We start from the raw sequence: 24796 nt of genomic DNA, 5'->3' as shown, positions 1-24796 counted from the left end.
GGTGTGGTCTCACTAGGGCCTTACAACTGCAGAAGGACCTCTTTGCTTCTATTCTCAACTCCTCTTGTCATGAAGGCCAACATGCATTAGCTTTCTTCACTGTCTGCTGTACCTGCATGCTTACTTTCAGTGACTGATGAACAAGGACACCCAGATCTCTTTGTACTTCCCCTTTTCCTAACATGATAATAATCTGCCTTCCTGTACTCTTTACTCTATCTTTACTCTAAGGTAGCCGAACATTTGGAAAATCAACCAGGATCAATGGAGAAGAATCTGTTAGTAAGACTGACTCTCAAGCAATGGTGTAAGATGACAGATTTATATATAACTGCATTTATAGAGATGTTTCTGTTCAGGAAACATGATAAAGCTGTCCACACTCTCTTTCAGCTGGGAGACAAAGGATCCCCATAGCACCACAAAAAGAGCTTACTGGACCAGTTTGCCCACTGCCATTTGCTTGAACATGCTGTGTGGAAACTGGGGAATGCTATTTTTAACCTTTATTAGAACAAAAAGGACTTCTAGTTATGAAGCACTTTTTGATTGACATGGGAATATGAAAGAGGTCTAATTAATTGAATATTTTTCCTTACAATCTGAATTAAGTAACCTTTAATTGCAATTTAACCCTAGTTAGTTTGTCAACTGGTGGGATTAAAATTTACATTTACAAATGCCATTCACAAAACTTTCACAAAGTACTTAAACTCTTTTACAATGATATTGTTACATGGACACTGTGAGATGAATTACCTTCTCAAGTGCAGGAATGCAGTGTAGCACTGCTTTCGGAATTCTTGGTACTGTTCACTCTGCATTCCACCCATCCCTTCCACCATTTCTTTACTCAGCTTCATAGGGGGTGGAAGAGGCTTAGGGTCACGGCCCAAAATATATCCAAAATCTATGTGAAACAATTTCCCTGTGGCAGCACAAACAACGCATTTTGACAATGTTAGCCTCTCAGAATCTTTGAAAACAAAATAAGAACGGCACAACTTCAAAACGCAATGGAGCTGTATTCATTGAAGAAAATTGGCAATTAGCACATCACCAAACTTTCCAGCACCAAATTTATAGCACATAACGCTAAAGAAGTAAGTGTTACATCCCAAATGCATAGTCCAGTTTGCACGGCATGCATAGGTATCACGGTATCTTGGGGGTGTAATTTCTGGAGTTTCATTTTTTGTCCGTTCTTCTAAGGAAACAAGTGTCATGTGGCCCTATGGTTAAGACCTTGAGTCACAGATTAAAATCTTATCTTGAACACAGATATCATGTAAGCATTATTTAAAAATCCCCTTTTTCAAATATATTAGCAGTCCATAGGATCCCTGCTGTGGATTTTTTATACTTGCAATCAATTCTCCTCCTTATTCAGCAAACCCTTCGGCAAAAACAAGAAAATATATTTTTTCCCCAGACAGTTTCATTTCTCTCTCATTTTAACAGATCAATTTCACCCCAAACGCAAAAGAACTGCTGCCGCATTGTGACAATTCATCTTAACCTACAGCGCATGCAAAATATGAAATACTAGCATGTTGATAAATTTGTGCTTTACAGATCAAGTACAAGCTTGATCAACCAACCAGTGACTTTTCCTTTGTACAGTCAAGTATTTTCTCCATTACACAGTCCCTGCTTTTGCCAATCTTGAATGATAAGCTCATTCTGAGCATTCAACCAAAAATCCCTCCAGACGCAAGTGCTGCCCGATAGTTCTGCACATTTCCCTTGGGTGCTAATTTAACACAAGCTACAGAGAAAAAAGGTTGCAAAAATTCAATGTTAACTGTCAGCATTTCAGTCAACCGAGCTTGTGGTGACCCACTGATCTCCTTTCTCCAGGTATTTAAATAAATAATGAAAGTAGAGCAAGCAAGCGGAAAAAAATTAAGATATTTTAAACAGAATAGAATTTTTATACAAAAAAAATTATAATTAAAAGACTGTGCCATATTTCAATGTGGTTTGTGTCAGTGCAAGTAATGAAAAATATATCAAAACACTCGGAAAAACGCTACAAAGCACAGTGCATTTGTCAGATGTCTGTGTCAAGGGCCTAATAAATTAAAATACTTTAGGTCTTTATCAGATTGCATTGCATTCAAATCACCAAAATGTTTTAGAGAAAAAAGTGCACAAGAATACAATCCACTTCTTTAAAATCTGGCCAACATGTTCCATTATCTGGCATCAGGTGGCGTTTGAAACCTGCTTGAAGGAGGACTGCTTGAAAACATGGCCCCTTGTCGTGTTTAGCCAAAGCTGTCGGGTTTATTCTCAAGGGATTTCTTAGAGTGTCTTTCTTACAAAGCGGTTTGCTATAAATGCTGACAAACATATTTGCGCAAATCTGATGGATTGCAGTTGCAGGCTTCAATCATTTAAACTCAAGAATATTAATATTGGGTACAAATGCAAATATATACTGCACCAAAAACAAATTATTCGTGTTGTATACATTTCTATATTCTTATGCTGGTCCTAGGTGAAAATGGGTAAAAAGATGTGAATTTAAAAGCAAAAAACCAAGAGCTATAAAATGTAAAAAAGATAGCTTAAGCTTTCCAAGCAAAAAAAATCTATTTTTGTTCGTATGGTCAGCTTTGCTAGTTTAAGGGAAGAACTCGTATCTTTTAAAATATTTATTTAGGTAACTAGAGTAAGCGTGGGCATGTCTACATGAAAAAAATTGTTAAAGGTTAAAATGACGACCAATGTAACATTTGCACCGAATAAATCAAGACTAAAATCGATACTAAGTTTTATTTTCCCCACTCCAACTTAAACACATACACAGGATTTTTGTATTAGATCCTTGCATTGATTTAAGATTTATTTATTGTTCGATATTTTCAGGCCTGTGTAAGAATCCAATTCAGATTCAGACAGCCATCTGTTACCCAACTTTTTAATGTCATAAAATAGACATACAGTGCCCTCTGCTGGATGATTACTCAATCTGTGGAATTCTCTGCCTCAGAAGGCAGTGGAGGCCAATTCTCTGAATGCATTCAAGAGAGAGCTGGATAGAGCACTTAAGGATAGCAGAGTCAGGGGACATGGGGAGAAGGCAGGAACTGGGTACTGATTGAGAATGATCAGCCATGATCACATTGGCTCGAAGGGCTGAATGGCCTACTCCTGCACCTATTGTCTATCACTGACTCTAAATTTAAGATACGCCAAATCTTCGACTGAAATCAGCAACAGTTCATAAAGTACATAGCAGAGTATTTTAGAAATAAGGTAGGTTGTGAAGCATAAACAAAAATGGTAAAGATTCTGAATTGCAGAATCTTAAGTGAGATATTTCACGAAAACTTGCCTGTCCTTGTTAATAGAAGGTTATCCAAATGCCGATCTCCAACTCCAAGTATGTATGTAATCACACAATATCCAGCTGTCAAAAGAAATTAAAGATGCTCAGATGACACAGACCAGAAAAATACAATATTTTAACTGAATTTTAGGCAAATTCCTATGTTGCAGCTTATACAGTGATATTTTAAAAAACTCCCACCATTTGGTGTCACTATAATGTTGATAATAATCATTACTGGAACATTAAATCGAACTGAGTGTTAAAATTGATAAACTTTGTGATACCCTGCCTAGTGACTTCCATAAACTACTCACAAAAACCACACAGCATACAATTCTTTCATCTGAGATTCCTCTCTGCTAATGTATTCTAATATACTTATTTTCACTGAACCTTGGTATATGTGAAAATAATAAATCTATATGAGGATATGAGAGAAGGTCTCGCTCAAGTTGACTGGAGCAGGTTATTTGAAGGGAAAGGAACATCAGCCAAGTGGGATGTTTTTAAAAGTGTACTGACAAAAGCTCAGGTGAAATATGTCCCTGTTAAGAGTGAAGGGCAAGGCAGGCTGACGAGGGAAATTGGGGCATTGGTCAAAAACAGGAAGGATGCATGGGACAGGTATAGGCAGCTGGGATCAAGTGCATCCCTGGAGGAATTTCAGGAGCTAAGCAGTAAACTGAAAAAGGAAATTAGAAACGCAAAAAGGCGCCAGGAGGTAGCCCTGGGAGGTAGCATTAAAGACAATCCCAATAGATTTTATAAATATGTAAGGGGGAAAAGGGTAACTAGAGAGAGTGTAGAATCTCTCAGGAATCAAAGCGGTCACCTCTGTGTGGAGCCACAGGAGATGGGCAAGGTCCTCAATGCGCATTTCTCCTCTGCATTTATGGAGGAGAAAGACAGTAGGATGGAGGAACTTGGGGCAGTCAATGAAAGTATCTTGAGAGCAGCCAGTATTACCATCGAAGAAGTACTGAAGGTACTATCGTGTATGAGGGAAGACAAATCTCCAGGGCCTGATCAGATGTATCCAAGGACATTGTCGGAAACTTGAGAGGAAATTGCGGGAGCCCTGGTTGAAATTTACGAGTCGTCCTTAAATACAGGAGAGGTGCCGGAAGACTGGAGGGTGGCAAATGTTGTGCCTCTTTTCAAGAAGGGCTGCAGGGAAAATGCTGGGAACTATAGGGTGGTGAGCTTAACATCTGCAGTTGGAAAGTTACTAGAGAGTATTATGAGGGGTTGGTTATACAGGCATTTAGACGGGCAAGGGCTGATTAGGGAGTCAGCATGGTTTTGTACGTGGGAGGTCATGTCTCACAAATCTGATTGAGTTATTTGAAGGCGTGACCAAAAGGTTCGATGAGGGCAGAGCTGTAGAAGTTGTATTAATGGGTTTCAGCAAGGCATTCAACAAGGTTCTGCATGGTAGGCTGCCATGGCAGGTTAAATCACGTAGGATCCAAGGAGAAATAGCTGAATGGATAGCAAATTGGTTCCATGGAAGGAAGCAGAGGGTGATGGTGGAAGGTTGCTTCTCGGATTGGAGGCCTGTGGCTCAGGGTTCGGTGCTGGGCCCGTTACTGTTTGTCATCTACCTCAATGATTTGGATGAGAACATACAGGACAAGATTAGCAAGTTTGCTGATGGTACAAAAGTTGGTGGTTTTGCAGATATTGAACATGGTTGTGAAAGATTGTAGCTGGATCTTGATCAATTGGCCAGGTGTTCTGAGGAATGGTTGATGGAATTTAATACAGAGAAATGCCAGGTGTCGCACTTTGGGACGTCATACGACCTGCGAGAAACTTTCAGCGGATGAGGACAACTTCGTTGTCATGATGGTCTCTTACGTTCCCTCGTCCTGCTTGGAAGACCTGGCAGCCCAGACTGCTGCTGACAATACCCTACGATCACTCTCCTCTGTCATACGGCACGGGTGGCCGGACAAGCAAAACAGACTGCCACTTACAATTTGGCCCTTCTCCGTTCGTGACGAACTGGTACTACGAGATGCTATTATCGTAAAGGGCCACAAAGCTGTAATTCCTGCCTCCCTACACAGCAAATACTTTGATAATGTCCACGGGGGACACCCAGGCGACGAGGCGACTATTCTAAGAGCGAAAAGCATGTTCTTCTGGCCTGAAATGACCGATTACATATGTGAGAAGGTAGTCATGTGCAGTGTGCAACAGCTTAGCACCACACCAACCAAAGCAACCACTTCTCTCACACCCAGTTCCTGACCTCCCTTGGTCCACCGTAGCAACCGGCATTTTTGATTGGCACGGCAAACGATACCTGGTCTTAGTCGACTCGTACTCCGGATGGTTTGAAATTGGTCTACTCCCGAGCCCCACCTCCGCAGCAGTAGCCCAGAAACTGGCACTCCTCTGTCCACGGGGCTCCCTATAAGCTGCTTTCCGACAATGGCAGTCAGTTTACCAGCCAACACTTCAAAGACTTTGCTACATGCTGGGACTTTCGTCATATCACCAGTAGTCCCGAGTACCCACAGTCGAACGGGCTGGCTGAACGTGCTGTCAGGAGTTCCAAACAGATGATGGAACGATCCCACAGAGCAGAATCTGACTTGCTCAACCTGCGCAACATCTCCCGTGATCCAATACTGGGTTCACCCGCCCAACGTCTGATGTCAAGATAGACCCGGGCGGGCCACACTACCTGTTGCGAAACAGACATTGGAGCCGCAAGTTCGCATTCCATCCGAAATACATTCCAAGCTACAACAAAAACGAGACGCTCATAAAAGATGGTATGACAAAATGAGCAGACCACTTCCACCACTAGCTAAGGGACAAGTAGTCCGTCTGCAAACAGAAAAGGGCCACGATCGCCTTGGTGCCATATCTGGAACTGCTCTCGAACCACGTTCATATCTGGTTGACGCCGACACTTACAGACGTAATCAACAGCATGTCCTGCCTGTCAATGAACCAGCGCCATCTCCGTACCTGCCCGACTGAACAAGCATCCCCATCTCACCTCTGACACCATGTTGTTCAATCAGACCCGCACACAGAAGTAACAGCTCATGGTCTTTATTGTAACACAAGCGGAGGAAACATTACATGCTATCGTCACCGTAGTCAGCATCAAGTCCCCGCTGTGAGACGGTGGAAGGCAGTTTACATAGTCCAGGTAGGGATGAAGATCCTGACTGGACCACATGTGGAATGTGCAGCATGCATAATAAGTCTGAAGGGTCTCAACCCGAAACGTCACCCATTCCTTCTCTCCTGAGATGCTGCCTGACCTGCTGAGTTACTCCAACATTTTGTGAATAAATCGATTTGTACCAGCATCTGCAGTTATTTTCTTATAATAAGTGTGGTGATAGATATAATGATGGCGATTTAATATGGTTGATCTACAAAGTTGCAGTTGTATATGACATTGGTGAGACAGCATTTAGAATATTGTGTTCAGTTCTGGGCATCATGTTATAGGGAAAATATTGTCAAGCTTGAAAGGGTTCAGAGAAAATTTACGGGGATGTTGCCAGGACTAGAGGGTGTGAACTATAGGGAGAGGTTGAGTAGGCGGAATCTCTATTCCATGGAGCGCAGGAGGATGAGGGGTGATTTTATAGAGGTGTATAAAATCATGAGAGGAATAGATCGGGTAGATGCACAGAGCCTCTTGCCCAAAGTAAGGGAATCGAGGACCAGAGGACATAGGTACAAGGTGAAGGGGAAAAGATTGAATAAAAATCCAAGGGGTAACTTTTTCACACAAAGGGTGGCGGGTGTATGGAACAAGCTGCCAGAGGAGGTAGTTGAGGCTGGGACTATCCCAATGTTTAAGAAACAGTTAGACAGGTACTTGGATAGGATGGGTTTGGAGAGATATGGACCAAGCGCAGGCAGGTGGGACTAGTGTAGCTGGGTATAAGAAAATAACTGCAGATGCTGGTACAAATCGATTTATTTACAAAATGCTGGAGTAACTCAGCAGGTCAGGCAGCATCTCGGGAGAGAAGGAATGGGTGACGTTTCGGGTCGCGACCCTTCTTCAGACTGGTGTAGCTGGGACATGTTGGCCAGTGTGGGCAAGTTGGGCCGAAGGACCTGTTTCCACACTGTATCACTATATGACTCAATGACTCTAATCATTTTACTCCCATGCCAATCCATAATATTAACTATCCAGTTTCGCATTTGATCCTAAATGAGGAAACAACAAAGATTGCCACAAACAGAATAGCAAATTATCTCTTAATGATGACTCAATGTCAAATGAAGAAGTGGATTTCTTACAAAAATACATGTTAATAATGCCTGTAACAGAACAGTGCCCTGATAGCCAATAAACTCCAAAAAACAATCTTATTTGACATTCAACTTGGGCGGCATGGTGGCGCAGCGGTAGAGTTGCTGCCTCACAGCGCCAGAGACCAAGGTTCGATCCTGACTAAGGGTGCTGTCTTTACGGAGTTTGTACGTTTTCCCCATGACCTGCGTGGGTTTTCTCCGAGATCTTCAGTTTCCTCTCACACTCCAAAGACGTACAGGTTTGTAGGTTACTTGGCTTGGTATAAATGTAAATTGTCCCTAGTGTGTGTAGAATAGTGCTAATGTGCAGGGATCGCTGGTCAGTGCGGACTCGGTGGGCCGAAGGGACTGTTTCCGCACTGTATCTCTAAACTAAACTAACCCTCAAACACAGCACTCCACCTCACCAATTTCTCCGATAACAGCCACTCCTGAATGGCAATTCTGCTAGTACTTGCCATCCTTTAAAACACCAGCAGAAGCAGTAACTCTGCAAAACTAATCACTGCTTTTTAAATGCCATGTGATGTTAATTTTTTCCCCAGTCACGTGTGAGACACATAACACTACCATTAATTTAAAAATACCAAGCATGCGACCAAAGACAAATTTACATCCTTTTGTCTATGATTCTCTCATCTGCATCGCATTTCAATCAAATAGACAATAGGTGCAGGCGTACGCCATTCGGCCTTTTGATCCCGCACTGCCATTCACTGTGATCATGGCTGATCATCCTCAATCAGTAACCCGTTGCTGCCTTCTCCCCGTATCCCTCGACTGCGTTATCTTTAAGAGCTCTATGTAACTCTCTCTTGAAAGCATCCAGAGAATTGACCTCCACTGCCTTCTGAGGCAGAGAATTCCACAGATTCACAACTCTCTGGGTGAAAAAAGTTTTCCTCATCTCTGTTCTAAATGGCCTACCCCTTATTCTTAAAATATGGCCCCTGGTTCTGCACTCCCCCAACATTGGGAACATGTTTCCTGCCTCTAGCGTGTCCAACCCCTTAATAATCTTATATGTTTCAATAAGATCCCCTCTCATCTTTCTAAATTCCAGTGTATACAAGCCCAGGCGCTCCATTCTTTCAAGATATGACAGTCCAGCCATCCCGGGAATTAACCTCGTGAACCTACACTGTACTCCCTCAATAGCAAGAATGTCCTTCCTCAAATTTGGAGACCAAAACTGCACACTATACTCCAGGTGTGGTCTCACCTGGGCCCTGTACCACTGCAGAAGGACCTCTTTACTCCTATACTCAACTCCTCTTGTTATGAAAGCCAACATGCCATTAGCTTTCTTCACTGCCTGCTGTACCTGCATGCTTACTTTCAGTGACATGCTCATTGAAAATCCATAATGCAAAGAAACACTGAATGTCTTTATCAAATACACATGGTTTTATTTTTAAATAACCTAATCTAACATTGCACTGAATCGTTACATCTCAATTATGGCTTAAGTGCAACCCAGAATTCTAAAGGATGGAGAGATGCTACTTTTTAAGCAATACTGCTGCGTTAGGTACAATATTCTACTGGAATAATACTCACCACAGCTTTTGACATAAGTGTCCATTACTTCAGCACTGATCCCAGAAGGACCTTTATCGCTTGGGGCATGTTTTCTGAAAAAGTTCTGGAAAATGCAGAATTGATGGCATGAGGAACAAGGGTGTTCTGGATCTGCATTTTTATTAACAACTCATTTTCTTCCTCTTATTGAAGAGGAAGACATACCTATAATTACTAAATTATTGTGATTCCCTTGTATAAAACTTGCAAATTTGGATAAATGAAAATTAAACTGAAGTCAATAACCTTTTCTGGTACTGATTCCACCAAAGGGACGAAGCTGCCTGCAGCAATGCATCTCTATTGTAAGTGTCCCATAAGGGTGGGTGGACAATTTGAAAATAACCTAGAAGAGGATTATTTGAATACTTGACACTAATAATTTAGATTTAATCAAGTTGGGTACGTTCTTTTTTGGCAGATGGGTGGAGGTGGTGGAAACAAGTTTAATCCACACAAGGGAATCTTTGGCTTAAATTAGTATAAATCTTGAAGAAATTCAGATCATTATCTGAATGGTGTCAGATTGGGGAAAAGGGGAAGCGCAAGGAGACCTAGGTGTCCTTGTACATCAGTCACTGAAAGTAAGCATGCAGGTACAGCAGGCAGTGAAGAAAGCTAATGGCATGTTGGCCTTCATAGCGAGAGGATTTGAGTATAGGAGCAAGGAGGTCCTACTGCAGTTGTACTGGGCCTTGGTGAGACCGCACCTGGAGTATTGTGTGGAGTTTTGGTCTCCTAATTTGAGGAAGGACATTCTTGCTATTGAGGGAGTGCAGCGTAGGTTCACCAGGTTAATTCCCGGGATGGTGGGACTGACATATGATGAAAGAATGAAAGACTGTGCTTATATTCACTGGAATTTAAAATGAAAGGGGATCTTTTACAAACATATAAAATTCTTAAGGGATTGGACAGGCTCGGTGCAGGAAAAATGTTCCCCATGTTGGGGGAGTTCAGAACCAGGGGGTCACATTGATAATAAGGGATATTTAGGACTGAGATGAGGACAAACTTTTTCAGCGAGAGAGTTGTGAATCTGTGGAATTCTCTGCCACAGAAGGCAGTGGAGGCCAATTCACTGGATGTAGTCAAGGGAGAGCTAGATATAGCTCTTAGGGCTAATGGAATCAAGGGATATGGGGAGAAAGCAGGAACAGGCTATTGATTCTGGATGATCAGCCATGATCATATTGAATGGTGCTGGCTCAAAGGGTCGAATGGCCTACTCCTGCACCTATTTTCTATGTTTCTAAATAAACACACAGCTGTAGGCCAACTTCTTTTGAGTCAGCGACTGAAGAAAAAAAAAATTGGCAACTTAGCAATTGCTTGCAGTCATAAGTTACCCTAGTTTCAGCAATGCAGATGAAAACATCATAAAAATTACTGTGTTCTAAGAAGCACATGCAAGGCATGGTTTGTGATAATTAAATAAATTAGAAACCAATGGTGTTTTATTTTACTTTAATTGGAATGAGATCAATTTAAACAGATTTAAGCAGTCAGGGGGCATCGTGAGCTAACCTAGTTTACAACAACATGGGTATACCCAATACGGGAGATTCAGTTAAGGAATCAATGTAGTTTGACAATGAAGTATGTACTGCCGTGGTTGCAGTATTATTTTATTTAATCCCACATTCTCAAAGATCTAAATTGTTGTTATGTGATCTAAGCCATTATTGAAATAATGAAAGATTGTTGAATTATATGTGAAGTGCTGCTGCTGCTTAATCTGAATGAATACATTTTAGGCATACAAAAGGGACATCAAATGGAATTCACTTATTGGTTCTCTTTTGAAAAGACAGATACAGAAAACTAAAAAAAATATTTCACCTGTATACTTCCTTCTGTAGCCAATACTTCAGCAACAGGCACAGATTGAATAAACTGCATGAAGCCTGAAGAAGAGTTTAAATATTACTGAAGAATAAAACAAGAATATATGGTGCATTCAATTTTATGCAAGGGCATACCACACTCAATATAAACATGTTTAAAGGTTGCCAAGTATCACACCTCATTTTATTTTTCTGTTTTACAAGAAACATGTTCAATCTTTCCTATGCTTGGTATGAACAAGCAGCTTGGTTAAACGACCTACTCACCGTGCTCACGAAATGGAATCAAGCAAGACAGAGAAACAATTTAAAATGCATTATATTCTGCTCACTGACCTGTTTACCTGTCCAAGTGCAACGATGGGGACATGATGCTTTAACATTAGAACTTTACAGGCGGTGAGATATGCTGCCACATTGTTCATTCAACTCAAAACAAAAACTATTAAGCAATCTAATGTTAAATATACTCAATCTACCATATAGCTTATTACTGACACATGCAACTTTCAATATTATTGGATGACTTTTGCATTACGACAATACTTGCATTTGAACTTCTAATGTAGATATTAATGGGAATATGAAATATCAGGAAAACCATTCAGCTTCAAAGCACTGCTCATTAAGAAGGATTAAGACTGATCATCAATTTCAACTCCACCCACCAGTTATGTTCCCAAATCACTTGATTTCCTTGGTGAACAAAAATCTATTGATCGTTTCTTAATGTAATCAATGTTTGAGCAATCTGTGCTCTCTGGCTTAGAGAATTCTAAAGATCAATCATCGTGAAGAAACTTTTGTTCATCTTGGTTCTACGTGGCTGTCCTTTTATACGATGACTGTGACCTCGTATCTGGAACTTCGAACCGGAGAATCAAACGAATAAGAACCAAGATGAAGATAAATTAAGCAAACAAATTGGGATCAGCTGGGAGAATATAGTTTTCAATTGCCACACAGTAGTTAGCACGACTGTCTCACAGCTCCAGGCACCCAAGTTTGATTCTGGCTTGGGTGTTGTATCTGTGAAGTATACAAATTCTACTATGACTATGTAGGTTTGTGCAAGATGTTCCTTTTTTGTCACACATAATGGTCGCGTAACTGGCCATTGTAAATTATCCCTTAATGTAACATCAATGTGGTTAACTCTTCATTGCACTAAGAAAGATGTGGCCAGCATTCAATTGCATTAAAATTACATTAAAACAAAATAAGAACAAAACTGAAGAGCATCAACCTAGATATCATATCTGAACACCACAAAGTTGTTCGCAGCTCAATCAATTTGGCCAAGTTCTCCTCAGGAGGACTCTGGGCCTGGTATCTATATCGGAAGTAGTATTCCACACAAGTAACTCTACTTCAACTACATAGATTTCTTCCAGGTGCTAAGGATTCCTCCCACATCTCAAAGACACAGGGATAGGTAAATAAATCGCTACTAGTGTATGTGGGTATCCCGAGGAGAATGAATCGAGGGGAAGTTGATAGAAAAGTGGAAGAACAGGTTACAGGGGAAATTAGCGATCGAACGGGATTGCTCTGGGAGCTTGCATAGACTCAATGAGCCAAATGATAGAACGCCTTCTATCTTGAAAGGTTGCCCAGAAAGAAGCACTGTGGCAATTCGAGATGGTATCTTACCACCATCTTCTCAATTTGAGATGAGAAACAAGTGAATTCCATATACTGTAAATGAATGAAAAACAGGTACCAGATGCAGCATGAATTCCCTTTGACACTGGACCAGAATTTGAAATAGAATGTTAATGTTATGTTTATATTTCAAGTAGTATTTTGTCAACTCTTCATCTGGAGCCTATTCTATATCCTCACAGAGTTCAAATGCAACCATTCCCTTAATGCAATTGTAATGTACACAAATATACACATCGCTTAATTGGGAAAAGTGTTTCACCATGTTTAGTGCTGGTCGCCAACACTTTGTAAGGAGTCAATTTCAAATCAAGATTTTCTTTCCGTAAAAGCTGAAAAGGAAGCAAGATGACAATTAAAAATCCAGAAAAAGTTATAATATAAATGATGGATTTAAAATATCAATTAACTTAATATTGACTTATAAATATACTGAAGTCATGCAAAATGCCAACAGCGCTAGATTTCCTGGGGAGCCACTGCAGCAGAAGTGTGAAGCAGAGATGAAACTCGGCTGATTAAATCTAATGAAAATTCTTGGACTAGTACGTGTAAATATTATGAAAACATTGCCATTGGCTTAAGGATACAGAGAAAAGATAGAGAAGGGGACGACAAAAAGAATTTATTATGGGGAACAAGGAAATGGCAGACGAGTTGAACCGGTACTTTGGATCTGTCTTCACTAAGGAAGATACAAACAATCTCCCAGATGTTCTAGTGGCCAGAGATCCTAGGGTGACGGAGGAACTGAAAGAAATTCACATTATGCAGGAAATGGTGTTGGTTAGACTGATGGGACTGAAGGCTGATAAATCCCCAGGGCCTGATGATCTGCATCCCAGGGTACTTAAGGAGGTGGCTCTAGAAATTGTGGACGCATTGGTGATCATTTTCCAATGTTCTATAGATTCAGGATCAGTTCCTGTGGATTGGAGGGTAGCTAATGTTATCCCACTTTTTAAGAAAGGAGGGAGGGAGAGAGAAAACAGGAAATTATAGATCAGTTAGTCTGACATCAGTGGTGGGGAAGATGCTGGAGTCAATTATAAAAGACGAAAATGCGGAGCATTTGGATAGCAGTATCAGGATCATTCCGAGTCAGCAAGGATTTACGAAGGGGAAATCATGCTTGACTAATCTTCTGGAATTTTTTGATGTAACTAGGAAAATGGACAGGGGAGAGCCGGTGGATGTCGTGTACCTTGACTTTCAGAAAGCCTTCGACAAGGTTCCACATAGGAGATTAGTGTGCAAAATTAGAGCACATGGTATTGGGGGTAGAGTACTGACATGGATAGAAAATTGGTTGGCAGACAGAAAGCAAAGAGTGGGGATAAATGGGTCCCTTTCAGAATGGCAGGCAGTGTCAAGTGGGGTACCGCAAGGCTCGGTGCTGGGACCGCAGCTATTTACAATATACATTAATGACTTGGATGAAGGGATTAAAAGTAACATTAGCAAATTTGGAGATGACACAAAGCTGGGTGGCAGTGTGAACTGTGAGGAAGATGCTATGAGGTTGCAGGGTGACTTGGACAGGTTGTGTGAGTGGGCGGCTGCATGGCAGATGCAGTTCAATGTGGATAAGTGTGAGGTTATCCACTTTGGTGGTAAGAATAGGAAGGCAGATTATTATCTAAATGGTGTCAAGTTAGGAAAAGGGGACATACAACGAGATCTGGGTGTCCTAGTGCATCAGTCACTGAAAAGAAGCATGCAGGTACAGCAGGCAGTGAAGAAAGCCAATGGAATGTTGGCCTTCATAACAAGAGGAGTTGAGTCTAGGAGCAAAGAGGTCCTTCTGCAGTTGTACAGGGCCCTAGTGAGACCACACCTGGAGTACTGTGTGCAGTTTTGGTCTGCAAATTTGAGGAAGGATATTCTTGCTATTGAGGGCGTGCAGCGTAGGTTTACTAGGTTAATTCCCAGAATGGCGGGACTGTCGTATGTTGAAAGACTGGAACGACTAGGTTGGTATACACTGGAATTTAGAAGGATGAGAGGGGATCTTATTGAAACATATAAGATTATTAAGAGGTTGGACATGTTAGAGGCAGGAAACATGTTCCCAATGTTGGGGGAGTCCAGAACCAGGGGCCACAGTTTAAGAATAAGGGGTAGGCCATTTAGAACGGAGATGAGGAAAAACTTTTTCAGTCAGAGAGTTGTAAATCTGTGGAATTCTCTGCCTCAGTTGGCAGTGGAGGCCAATTCTCTGAGTGCTTTCAAGAGAGAGCTAGATAAAGCTCTTAAGGATAGCGGAGTCAGGGGGTATGGGGAGAAGGCTGGAACGGGGTACTGATTGGGAATGATCAGTCATGACCACATTGAATGGTGGTGCTGGCTCGAAGGGCCAAATGGCCTACTCCTGCACCTATTGTCTATTATCTAAGAAAACTTGAGTACCCGAGGGAACTGGCTCCCACAGGAAATTCTCTCATACATCTAGATTGAATGAAAAATAACTCTTCTAATCTTAGGAATCATAAAAGTGTATGATGTCATGAAATCCTGTATGTTAGTTTGAATTCCCACCAGTATCCTTTTTCAAATTAATATTTGATTAAATAGGTGTAAATCACGGAATTATCTGAAGATCTTATGAATTGAGCAGGCAGAAACACATGAACCCAAGAGGTTTACGACACAATGAGTTGGTTATATATCAAATAATATCCAAGCTGGCTTCTTTAGCCCACTAAAGTGAATCAGTCATGGTGCCCTACTTATTCCTCAACGTTTGCATTACTCCCTGCTTCACAAATATGCTTAATGCATACTTATTTCACGATTATAGCCATGATTTTTGCCACCTGCAGGAAAGAGATGGAAGAGAATAGGCTAATTAGGGATACTCAGCATGGCCTTGTACACGGCAGGTCATGTCTCACTGACCTGATTTGAGTTTATTGAGTAGGTGACAGAGATTGATGAAGGTAGGGCAGTGCATGTTGTATATATGGATTTTAGTAAGGCTTTTGATAAGGTTCCTCATGGTAGGCTGAATCAGAAGATTAAGATACAAGATTCAAGATGACTTGGTTGTATGGATTCAAAAATGGCTCTTCATAGAGGACAGAGGGTTTAATGTGGAAGGTAAATATTCTGGCTGGAAGTCTGTGATCAGTGTGGAATCCTGTCAGAAGAAACAGTGAAATATAGATCAGCTGCAGAAAAGGGCAGAGCGATGGTTTAACTCGTGTGAGATAGTGTACTTTGGGAGGTAGGCTGCAAGGAGAGACTATGCAGTTAATGGCAAGCTCTTTAACAGCATTGATGTGCAGAGGGATCTTGGAGTTCATATCTCACAAAAGGTGACAGCAGTAGAAAGGGTGGTGAAGAGGATGTTTGATATGCTTGTCTTCATTGCTAAGGACATTGAATATTAGAGTCTGGAAGTCATGATGCAGCTCTACAGGACTTCATCATATAAACCATATAACCATATAACAATTACAGCACGGAAACAGGCCCGTTCGGCCCTACCAGTCCACGCCGACCACTTTCTCTGACCTAGTCTCATCTACCTGCTCTCAGACCAATATAACCATATAACAATTTCATCACACTGTTTATAATCTGGAATATTGCGTGCAGTTCTGGTCGCCCAATTGCAGGAAAGATGTGGAAGCTTTGGAGAGGTACAGAGGAGGTTTACCAGAGAGCGGCCTGGATTAGACAGTTTCCTTGACAGGGAGAGGTTGGATAGACTTGGATTGTTTTCTCTGGAACGTCTGAGGTTGAGGGGTGACTTGATAGAAGTGTATAAAATTATGAGAGGCATAAATAGGTAGGACAGTCAGAAACTTCTTCTAAGGGTGAAAATGTCCAACACTAACTATGAGGTGAGATGGGGATAGTTTAACGGGGATGTGTGGGGCAGCGTTTTTACACAGAGTGGTGGGGGCCTGGAATGCACTGCCAGGGGTTGTGGTGGATGCCGATGCAATAGTGGTGTTTAAAAGACTTTTGGATTGGCACATGGAAGTGGTGGGAAGAGAGATAGTCAACAGGAATTAGAAGAACAAATATGCCAGGATATTGCAGACAGCTGCAGATCAAATAAGGTTGTTGTAGTGGGGGATTTGAACTTTCCCAATATAGGCTGGAAAAATAGACAATAGGTGCAGGAGTAGGCCATTCGGCCCTACGAGCCAGCACCACCATTCAATGTGATCATGGCTGATCATTCTCAATCATAGTGTGAAGGGTTTAAATGGGGTGCAATTCCTCAAAAGTGTTCAGGAGAGTTTTCTTATGCAGTATGTAGAGCCCCCCACACGTGAGAGAGGATCTAATATTGGGAAATTGGGAAGGGCAAGTTAATGAAGTGTTTGTGGAGGAGCCTTTTGGGACCAGTGATTAGGTTTAAGATAGTTATGGATAGGGACGGAGAGGATCCATGTGTTAAAATGCTCAACTGAGGTAAGGCCAACTTTGAGGGTATGAGGGAGGGTCTCGCTCAAGTCGAATGGAGCAGGTTATTTGAGAGGAAAGGAACATTGGCCAAGTGGGATGTTTTTAAAAGTGTGTTGACAAAAGCTCAGGATTGTACGTCCACGTTAGAATGAAGGGCAAAGTAGGCAAACGTAAAGAAGCTTGGCTGACGAGGGAAATTGAGGTGTTGGTCAAAAACAAGAAGGATGCATGGGACAGGTATAGGCAGCTGGGATCATATGCATCCCTGGAGGAGTTTCGGGAACTAAGGAGTAAACTGAAAAAGAAGGGCATAAAGGGGCCAGGAGATAGATCTGGCGGGTAGCATTAAGGACAATCCCAAAAGGTTTTATAAATACATAAGGGGGAAAAGGGTAACTAGAGAGATAGTGGGATCTCTCAGGAATCAAAGCGGTCACCTATGTGTGGAGCCACAGGAGATGGGCAAGGTCCTCAATTAGTATTTCTCTGTATTTACTGAGGAGAAAGACAATAGGACGAAGGAACTTAGGGCGGTCAATGGAAGTGTCTCGAGAGCAGTCAGTGTTACCATCGAAGAAATACTGAAGGTGCTGTCGTGTATGAAGGTAGACAAATCTCCAGGGCCTGATCAGATATATCCGAGGACATTGCGGGAAACTAGAGAGGAAATTGCGGGAGTCCTGGTTGAAATTTATGAGTCGTCCTTATATACAGGAGAAGTGCCGGAAGACTGAAGGGTGGCAAATGTTGTGTCTCTATTCAAGAAGGGCTGCAGGAAAATGCTGGGAACTATAGGCCAGTGAGCTTAACATCTGTAGTTGGAAAGTTACTAGAGTATTCTGAGGGATAGGTTATACAGGCATTTGGATGAGCAAGGGCTGATTAGGGATAGTCAGCATGGTTTTGTACGTGGGAGGTCATGTCTCACAAATCTGATTGATTTTTTTGAAGACGAGACCAAAAAGGGTCGATGAGGGCAGAGCAGTAGATGTTGTGTACATGGATATCAGTGAGGCATCTGACAAGGTTCCGCATGATAGGCTGCTCTGGAAGGTTAGATCACATGGGATCCAAGGAGAGGTAGCTGAATGGATTGCAAATTGGCTCCATGGAAGGAAGCAGAGGGTGATTGTGGAAGGTTGCTTCTCAGACTGGAAGCCTGTGACTCATGGTGCGCCTCAGGGTTCGGTGCTGGGCTCATTACTGTTTGTCATCTATATCAATGATTTGGATGAGAACATATAGGGCAAGATTAGCAAGTTTGCTGATGATACAAAAGTGAGTGATTTTGCAGATTGTGAAGATGGTTGTGAATGATTGCAGCAGGATCTGGGTCAATTGGCCAGGTGGGCGGAGGAATGGTTGATGGAATTTAATACAGAGAAGTGTGAGGTGTTGCATTTTGCGACGCCGAACAAGGGCAGGACCTACACAGTAAATGGTAGGCCTCTGGGTAGAGTTGTAGAGCAGAGGGATCTAGGAGTACAGGTGCATGGTTCCTTGAAAGTCGAGTCGCAGGTAGATAAGGTGGTCAAAAAAGCTTTTGGCACTTAGGCCTTCATCAGTCAGAGTATTGAGTATAGAAGTTGGGATGTCATGTTGCAGTTGTATATGACGTTGGTGAGACAGCATTTAGAATATTGTGTTCAGTCTGGGCACCATGTTATGGGAAAGATATTGTCAAGCTTGAAAGGGTTCAGAAAAGATTTACGAGGTTGTTGCCGGGACTAGAGGGTGTGAGCTATAGGGAGAGGTTGAGTAGGCTAGATCTCTATTCCATGGAGCGCAGGTGGATGAAGGGGGATCTTATAGAAGTGTACAAAATCATGAGGGGAATAGATCGGATAGATGCACAGAGTCTCTTGCCCAGAGTAGGGGCATCGAGGACCAGAAGACATAGGTTCAAGGTGAAGGGGAAAAGATTTGATAGGAATCTGAGGGGTTACTTTTTCACACAAAGGGTGGTGGGTGTATGGAACTAGCTGCCAGAGGAGGTACTTGAGGCTGGGACTATTCCATCGTTTAAGAAACAGTTAGACAGGTACATGGATAGGACAGGTTTGGAGGGATCTGGACCAAGCGCAGGCAAGTGAGACTAATGTAGCTGGGAATTGTTGGCCGGTGTGGGTAAATTGGGCCGAAGGGCCTGTTTCCACACTGTATCACTCCATGACTCTATATATATCATGTACATGTGACCAGTGCCAATGTGACCAGTTTAATTTGGCAAAATATTCGACATAAGCATTGTGGACCGAAGGGCTGCAATGTTCTATGTATTCACTGAGTTCTTAAAAACGATTAGGTACCCCAAGCATTTTTCAAAAAAACTTTTCACATTTTAGATATGACACATAATTTAGCACCATCTAGTGGAGATCTGCTGTATGCAACATCAAGTTTGATCAACCAAACAGTTTGACGAGATTGTTACTTTTGGTGTATTGTTGGAAAAGTACAAGTCATAACATACATTTGATTTCTCCTCCCACACAATGATTTAAGATTAGGTGTTTTTCACTGAAGCTTAGAAATTTTAATTGTTGTCCAGAAGAATGAGATTGAACAAGTAAAAATAATTTTCAGGGTGTGTTTGGTTATTCAGCATTAATATTGATTTTGTCTTTAAAAACTCAATTACTGTTGAATTAACACAATTCAACATTTTCAATTACATTTATAGGGAGAAAAGTGTGAAAATACTTAGTTTACATCAGATTATTGACTGTGAATATTCCACAAAAATGTCTATTGCAGCATTCTGAGGAGGATCAGCACCAAACTTAACTGCAAACACCAGAAACAGCCACTTCACACAGTAATTACAGTTTTAACATGATCACAATGGTTCAATAATGGGCAGGAGTTGGCACATGCAGATAAGATTAAGGAGAATCTAATATATATTCGATAAGTACTAAAGGGTAACTAGAGAAAGAAGCCCCCTTACAAATCAAAGCAGTCATCTATGTCTGGAGCTGCAGGAGATGGGCAAGGTCGTCAGTGAGTATTTCTCTTCTGTTTTTACCATAATCAACATGAAAACTAGGGAACTTGGGATAGTTAAGGGAGTATCTTGAGGGCAGTCCATGTTACAGTCGAGGAGGTGCTGCACATTCTAAAGCATGTGAAGGTTTAGGTTTATTATTGTCACGTGTATGGAGGTAGAGGAAAAAGATTTGTTTTGCATGCTATCCAATCAAGCCATATTATATATAAATTAAATCAAGCCAAACTCAAGTACAATAGGTAGGTAATTCTGACGAGCGTGATCAGATATATCCAAGAACACTGTCGAAAACTAGAGAAGAAATTTCAGGCTGGCTGAGATATAGGAATCATTGCTAGTATAGTGTTACTGGAGGATAGCTAATATCGTACCTTTATTTATTAGGGTGATTAAAAAAAGCATATAGTGTGCTTGCTTTCATTGCTAGGGGCATTGAATATAAGAATCAGGAAGTCATGATGCAGTTCTATAGGGAACCTGGAATGCATTGCCAGGGGATTGTGGTGGAAACATAATATGAGGGTGTTGTTTTAGAGACTTTTATCTAGGCACAGGCAGGTAAGATCAGTTTAACTGAGCACCATGTTCAGCTTCGAGGAAAAGTCTGGGAACTATAGGCCAGTGAGCCCAACATCTGTGGTAGGCTGTTGAACAACAGTGAAATTATAAGGATTTTTATAAGGATGTTCATAACATCAAAAACAGTTCAAACTACTGAAATAAAAAGGACATCCTACATTAAAACATAAACAAGGCAATGTATACTATTGTAAGTCTTGTCTTTTCTGTATTTTTGTAAATGTATTACAATTAGATTCAATTTTTAGTTATGTCTGATTAGGGTGTGGCTATGTTTGGTTGTACCCACTTTTATATACCATATCTCTTCATATGTTAATTAAACAACGATGCTAAATTTTGATGGATATTAAGATATGCACAATAAAACAACAACGTTTTCTGTCAGGTTTTTGCTGCTGACACATGATGTCTGGTTTGTTTCCTACCTTGTCCATAAGTGAAATGATTTGCAGGATAAGTTGATCCTGACGGAGATCATCACCATGCTTGAATATAACAGGATATTTGCCTCCATCTTCAGTCTTAAAGATCAACTTGGCTGGCATTAATGCACTCTGCAACAATGCAAACAGAACAGGTTTTCCCAGGTCTTGGCAAGATCATCAATTAGATTTTTGTCTTTATAATGTTGCATTGATATTGCTGCAAAAGGAATGCATTCCTTGTACTCCAAATAGGTTCCACAGTAAATCAGAACATTTTCTATACGGCAAGCTACGAAACCCCAAGGAAGCATTGTGTTAAAGAGCAATTATTCAGTACTTCATTTTCTTTCATACAATTGTACAATAATACTTGTGTGTGTAAAAAAAAAAAAGATTTTGTGGGTGTGACAATGTTGTGTGTACTGCCTTCGTGTTTCACCGCAGCCAAGTGCCAAGTACAGCTACTCACCAATTCTTATGGCAGCTATCCCTAATCATCCTCCTACAGAAATAGACAAGGGCAGCAGGCAAAGCAAAGGAACATGTGGAGGGAAAGATGTATCTGGTGGTGGCAACAAGTCAACAATGCGGCAATTACCAAAGATGAACAATTCAACATAGAGGATTATGCAATATGGTGAGATGATAGATTAGGATAAGAGGAACCTTATTCTTGATCGGGATGGGAGATGGTGAGAGTATAAAAGCAGGAAATGAAGAGGATGTGTTTGAGAAACCTGTCAACTATGGTGGAAGGGAAGACACAATTAGGGGAAAAGGATGCATCTTGGAAAAACACAAGTCTGTGGAATTACAATGGATATTGTTCACAAACCTATCCACTGAAAGGAATCAGGAAGATCTTCTGACCAAAAGGGAAGAATTAGAAATGATCCATTGGGGAAATTGAAGCAAAGGTGATGAAACTTGCAAGTTTTACGTGGCATCATGATGCAATGCCCACACAATCACCAGTTGCAGAAAATAAGTGAGGGAGGATGCCTTAGTAAGACTGCTCCATTTAGAAACAGGCCCTTTGGCCCAACTTGCCCACACTGACCAACGTATTCCATCTACACTTGTCCCACCTGCCTATGTTTGGCCCATATCCCTCTAAACCTATCTTAGGGCCTTCAGACAGAGCATGGGGGCGGATATCTAGAGGAATTAGATATCTGATTAAAATGAACTGCGTGGGACCAGTAAGCTATCAACATAGGGAGGAGGACCCAGGTTCGGGCCAAGATGGACGGGCCGCATCGCCGAGAATAAAGGGGGACCTGGCGTGGGAGGACGAAGAAGGAATGAGTACTTTTTGTAACTTTGTTGTCACCTTTGTGGTGACTCTTTTATGTACTTTGTATGCAAAAACAAAGAATTTCACTGCACCTAGCTATGTACAAGTGACAATAAAGTATTTGTATCATCATCATCATCATCATCAATGAAGTAAGCACAAAGTTTTGTGTGGGGCAGGAACAGGCAAAAAACAATGGCAATCATGCTTGTGGATCGTAGGGGAGGCGACAGAAGTGATCTGTGCATGAATAGGAGGCGGCTGTGCTAGGAAAATCAAAGGATAGGATGTTGGTGACTGGAAGGCAATGGCGTAATGTTTGGTAGTAGAATCATGATCTATAGGGAAGTAAGAGGTGATATAAAAGAGCTGGCATTCAGCCTCTGAGAGGTAGAGGTCAATTTACCAAACAAATGTTATCTTTGTCAACAGCCTTGATGTAATTAATGACCCTGGGTATTTCCAATATTCCCTTTTAATTCACATTTCCAGCAAATGCAATGTTTCATATCTCACTGTTACAACATTATTTTTTATTCGCCTCTCTGGTCCCTTTCATATCCTCCTCACATATCTTCCAGACAAATCGCCTGTAATTAACGTCTTTGTCACTCTTATCAGCCACACCACCGCCATTTATATTATAGTGACACTTGCTCCGCACTCTATCACAAACCATTCTATTTGCTCTCTCAATTCTTTCCACCCCCAAAAACGCCGTCAGCCCCCCCCCCCCCCCCCCCCCACGAACCTTTTCTAGTTCTGATGAAAATGCATTGACCTGACATATTAACTACATGTCATTGCATAGACACTGACTGACCTGACTTCAAGCAAATTTTATATTGATAACCAAGCTAAGTAACTGACCAGGATGGGTGTGGAGAGAACCTAGAAGAAAGTTATGCATTGGCAGCCTTTCAATATAAACCCAGTTTCATCGGGTTTAATAAATAATGCAGATCAATATTAGCAAAATTAAAAATGTCTGGTTATATCCCATGCAATGCATTTTGATCATAGACAACGTTGGATAAAACTTGTGAAAAAATATATTACAAGTACAACTGGTGTTCTGATGCAGAAATGATCATTTGATTCTGCATAAAAAATGTAGTCTGCTAATGATCTGTATGCCCATTAGATATTCATCAGTCTACCACAGTTCTGACACTTTTACATTGCAGATAAATGATTATCTATTCAGATATTTTGAAATCTTCCAAGTACACTGAAATGAATCCCTGTTTTAACTATAATTATATCCAGTACAGTATAACATTCAAGATTGCATATCAAGCCATCAGCTCATTGACAATCTGGATGACAGACCACTAGAGTGAAGCTTGAACAAATTAGGACAGCTGTCTATAACTGAAAACTAGATTGCCTGAGTTTTAGAATGTTCTCCTTTTTTATCAGATCTTTCTGTTGCCTCAGTGACTATAGTTATCCAAACCTGCAGCCCTCTAAAACACATACTCTCTTAATTCTAGCTTTAAACATCCCTCACTTAAATCACCCCCAAATCGGCACCTGCCACGGCTTTAATCGCCAGAAATTTAGAAACAGACTTTTCACTGTACCTCTGTACACATGACAATAATAAACTAAACTAAAAAAAAATTCACCCTAAGCCTTTCTGCATCTCCCCCTCCCTTTCTACTTTTAAATGTTCCTTAAAACCTGTCTCCTCAGCTAAGCATTTTTTCATCAACCCCAATATCTCCTTGCATGGCAGGCTGTCAAGTTCTGAATTTGACACCTGGACATGCAAGGAGATATTGGGATTTATGATAAAATACAGGCAAAGAAGCAGGTGTTCTATGAACCATTATGTAATGTTTAACTACACTAGAGGCACCATATAAAAACAAACTTTTGTTTTTTTAAAAGCATTGTGCATCTATTTGATAAAAACCTTACTTTTCACGCTTACCCTCCCACCTACAATTCGGGGACACATGGTTCTTAGACAACATCACCATTGTGGCATTAATCTCTTTCATTAATTGGATTAACTAGACTATAATTTAATCTCCCACTGTAATTGGTAAGCAAAATTTATAATTAAGTAGGTACAAATTTCACAACTGTATTATACTTTAAAAAATTGAAATGAATAACATTGTGCTGATAAATACCGCAATTTAAAACTAAAACATTATATCTAACATTAAATTCAACATTTAGAAGTAGCAAGCCATTTCATGTTCTCAATTTATCCAAAGTAGATTTGGGAAAGATACCAATTTCATTTTGTGCATCAGTGATTATGGTGCTCTTTTATTCTCATCCAAATGCTCCTACTATCCAGGCTCA

At 41.0% G+C, this 24796-nt stretch overlaps 1 protein-coding gene across 1 annotated transcript in view; it reads right to left on the bottom strand.

Annotated features, from left to right (window-relative positions):
* Positions 1–24796, bottom strand: part of pik3c3 (phosphatidylinositol 3-kinase, catalytic subunit type 3) — an 88148-nt gene that overhangs the window by 14906 nt on the left and 48446 nt on the right. The window contains exons 17-22 of the mRNA XM_078396058.1: positions 21178–21306; positions 13001–13070; positions 11069–11133; positions 9206–9290; positions 3344–3418; positions 760–928 (exon numbers count right to left, since the gene is read on the bottom strand). Of these exons, the coding sequence (XP_078252184.1) occupies positions 760–928; positions 3344–3418; positions 9206–9290; positions 11069–11133; positions 13001–13070; positions 21178–21306 (593 nt within the window). The remainder of the gene's footprint in view (positions 1–759; positions 929–3343; positions 3419–9205; positions 9291–11068; positions 11134–13000; positions 13071–21177; positions 21307–24796) is intronic.

This window comes from Rhinoraja longicauda, chromosome 1 (assembly GCF_053455715.1).
Source record: "Rhinoraja longicauda isolate Sanriku21f chromosome 1, sRhiLon1.1, whole genome shotgun sequence".
In the NCBI taxonomy this organism is placed as follows: Eukaryota; Metazoa; Chordata; class Chondrichthyes; order Rajiformes; family Arhynchobatidae; genus Rhinoraja; species Rhinoraja longicauda.
This window is presented reverse-complemented; position numbering and strand designations above follow the sequence as displayed.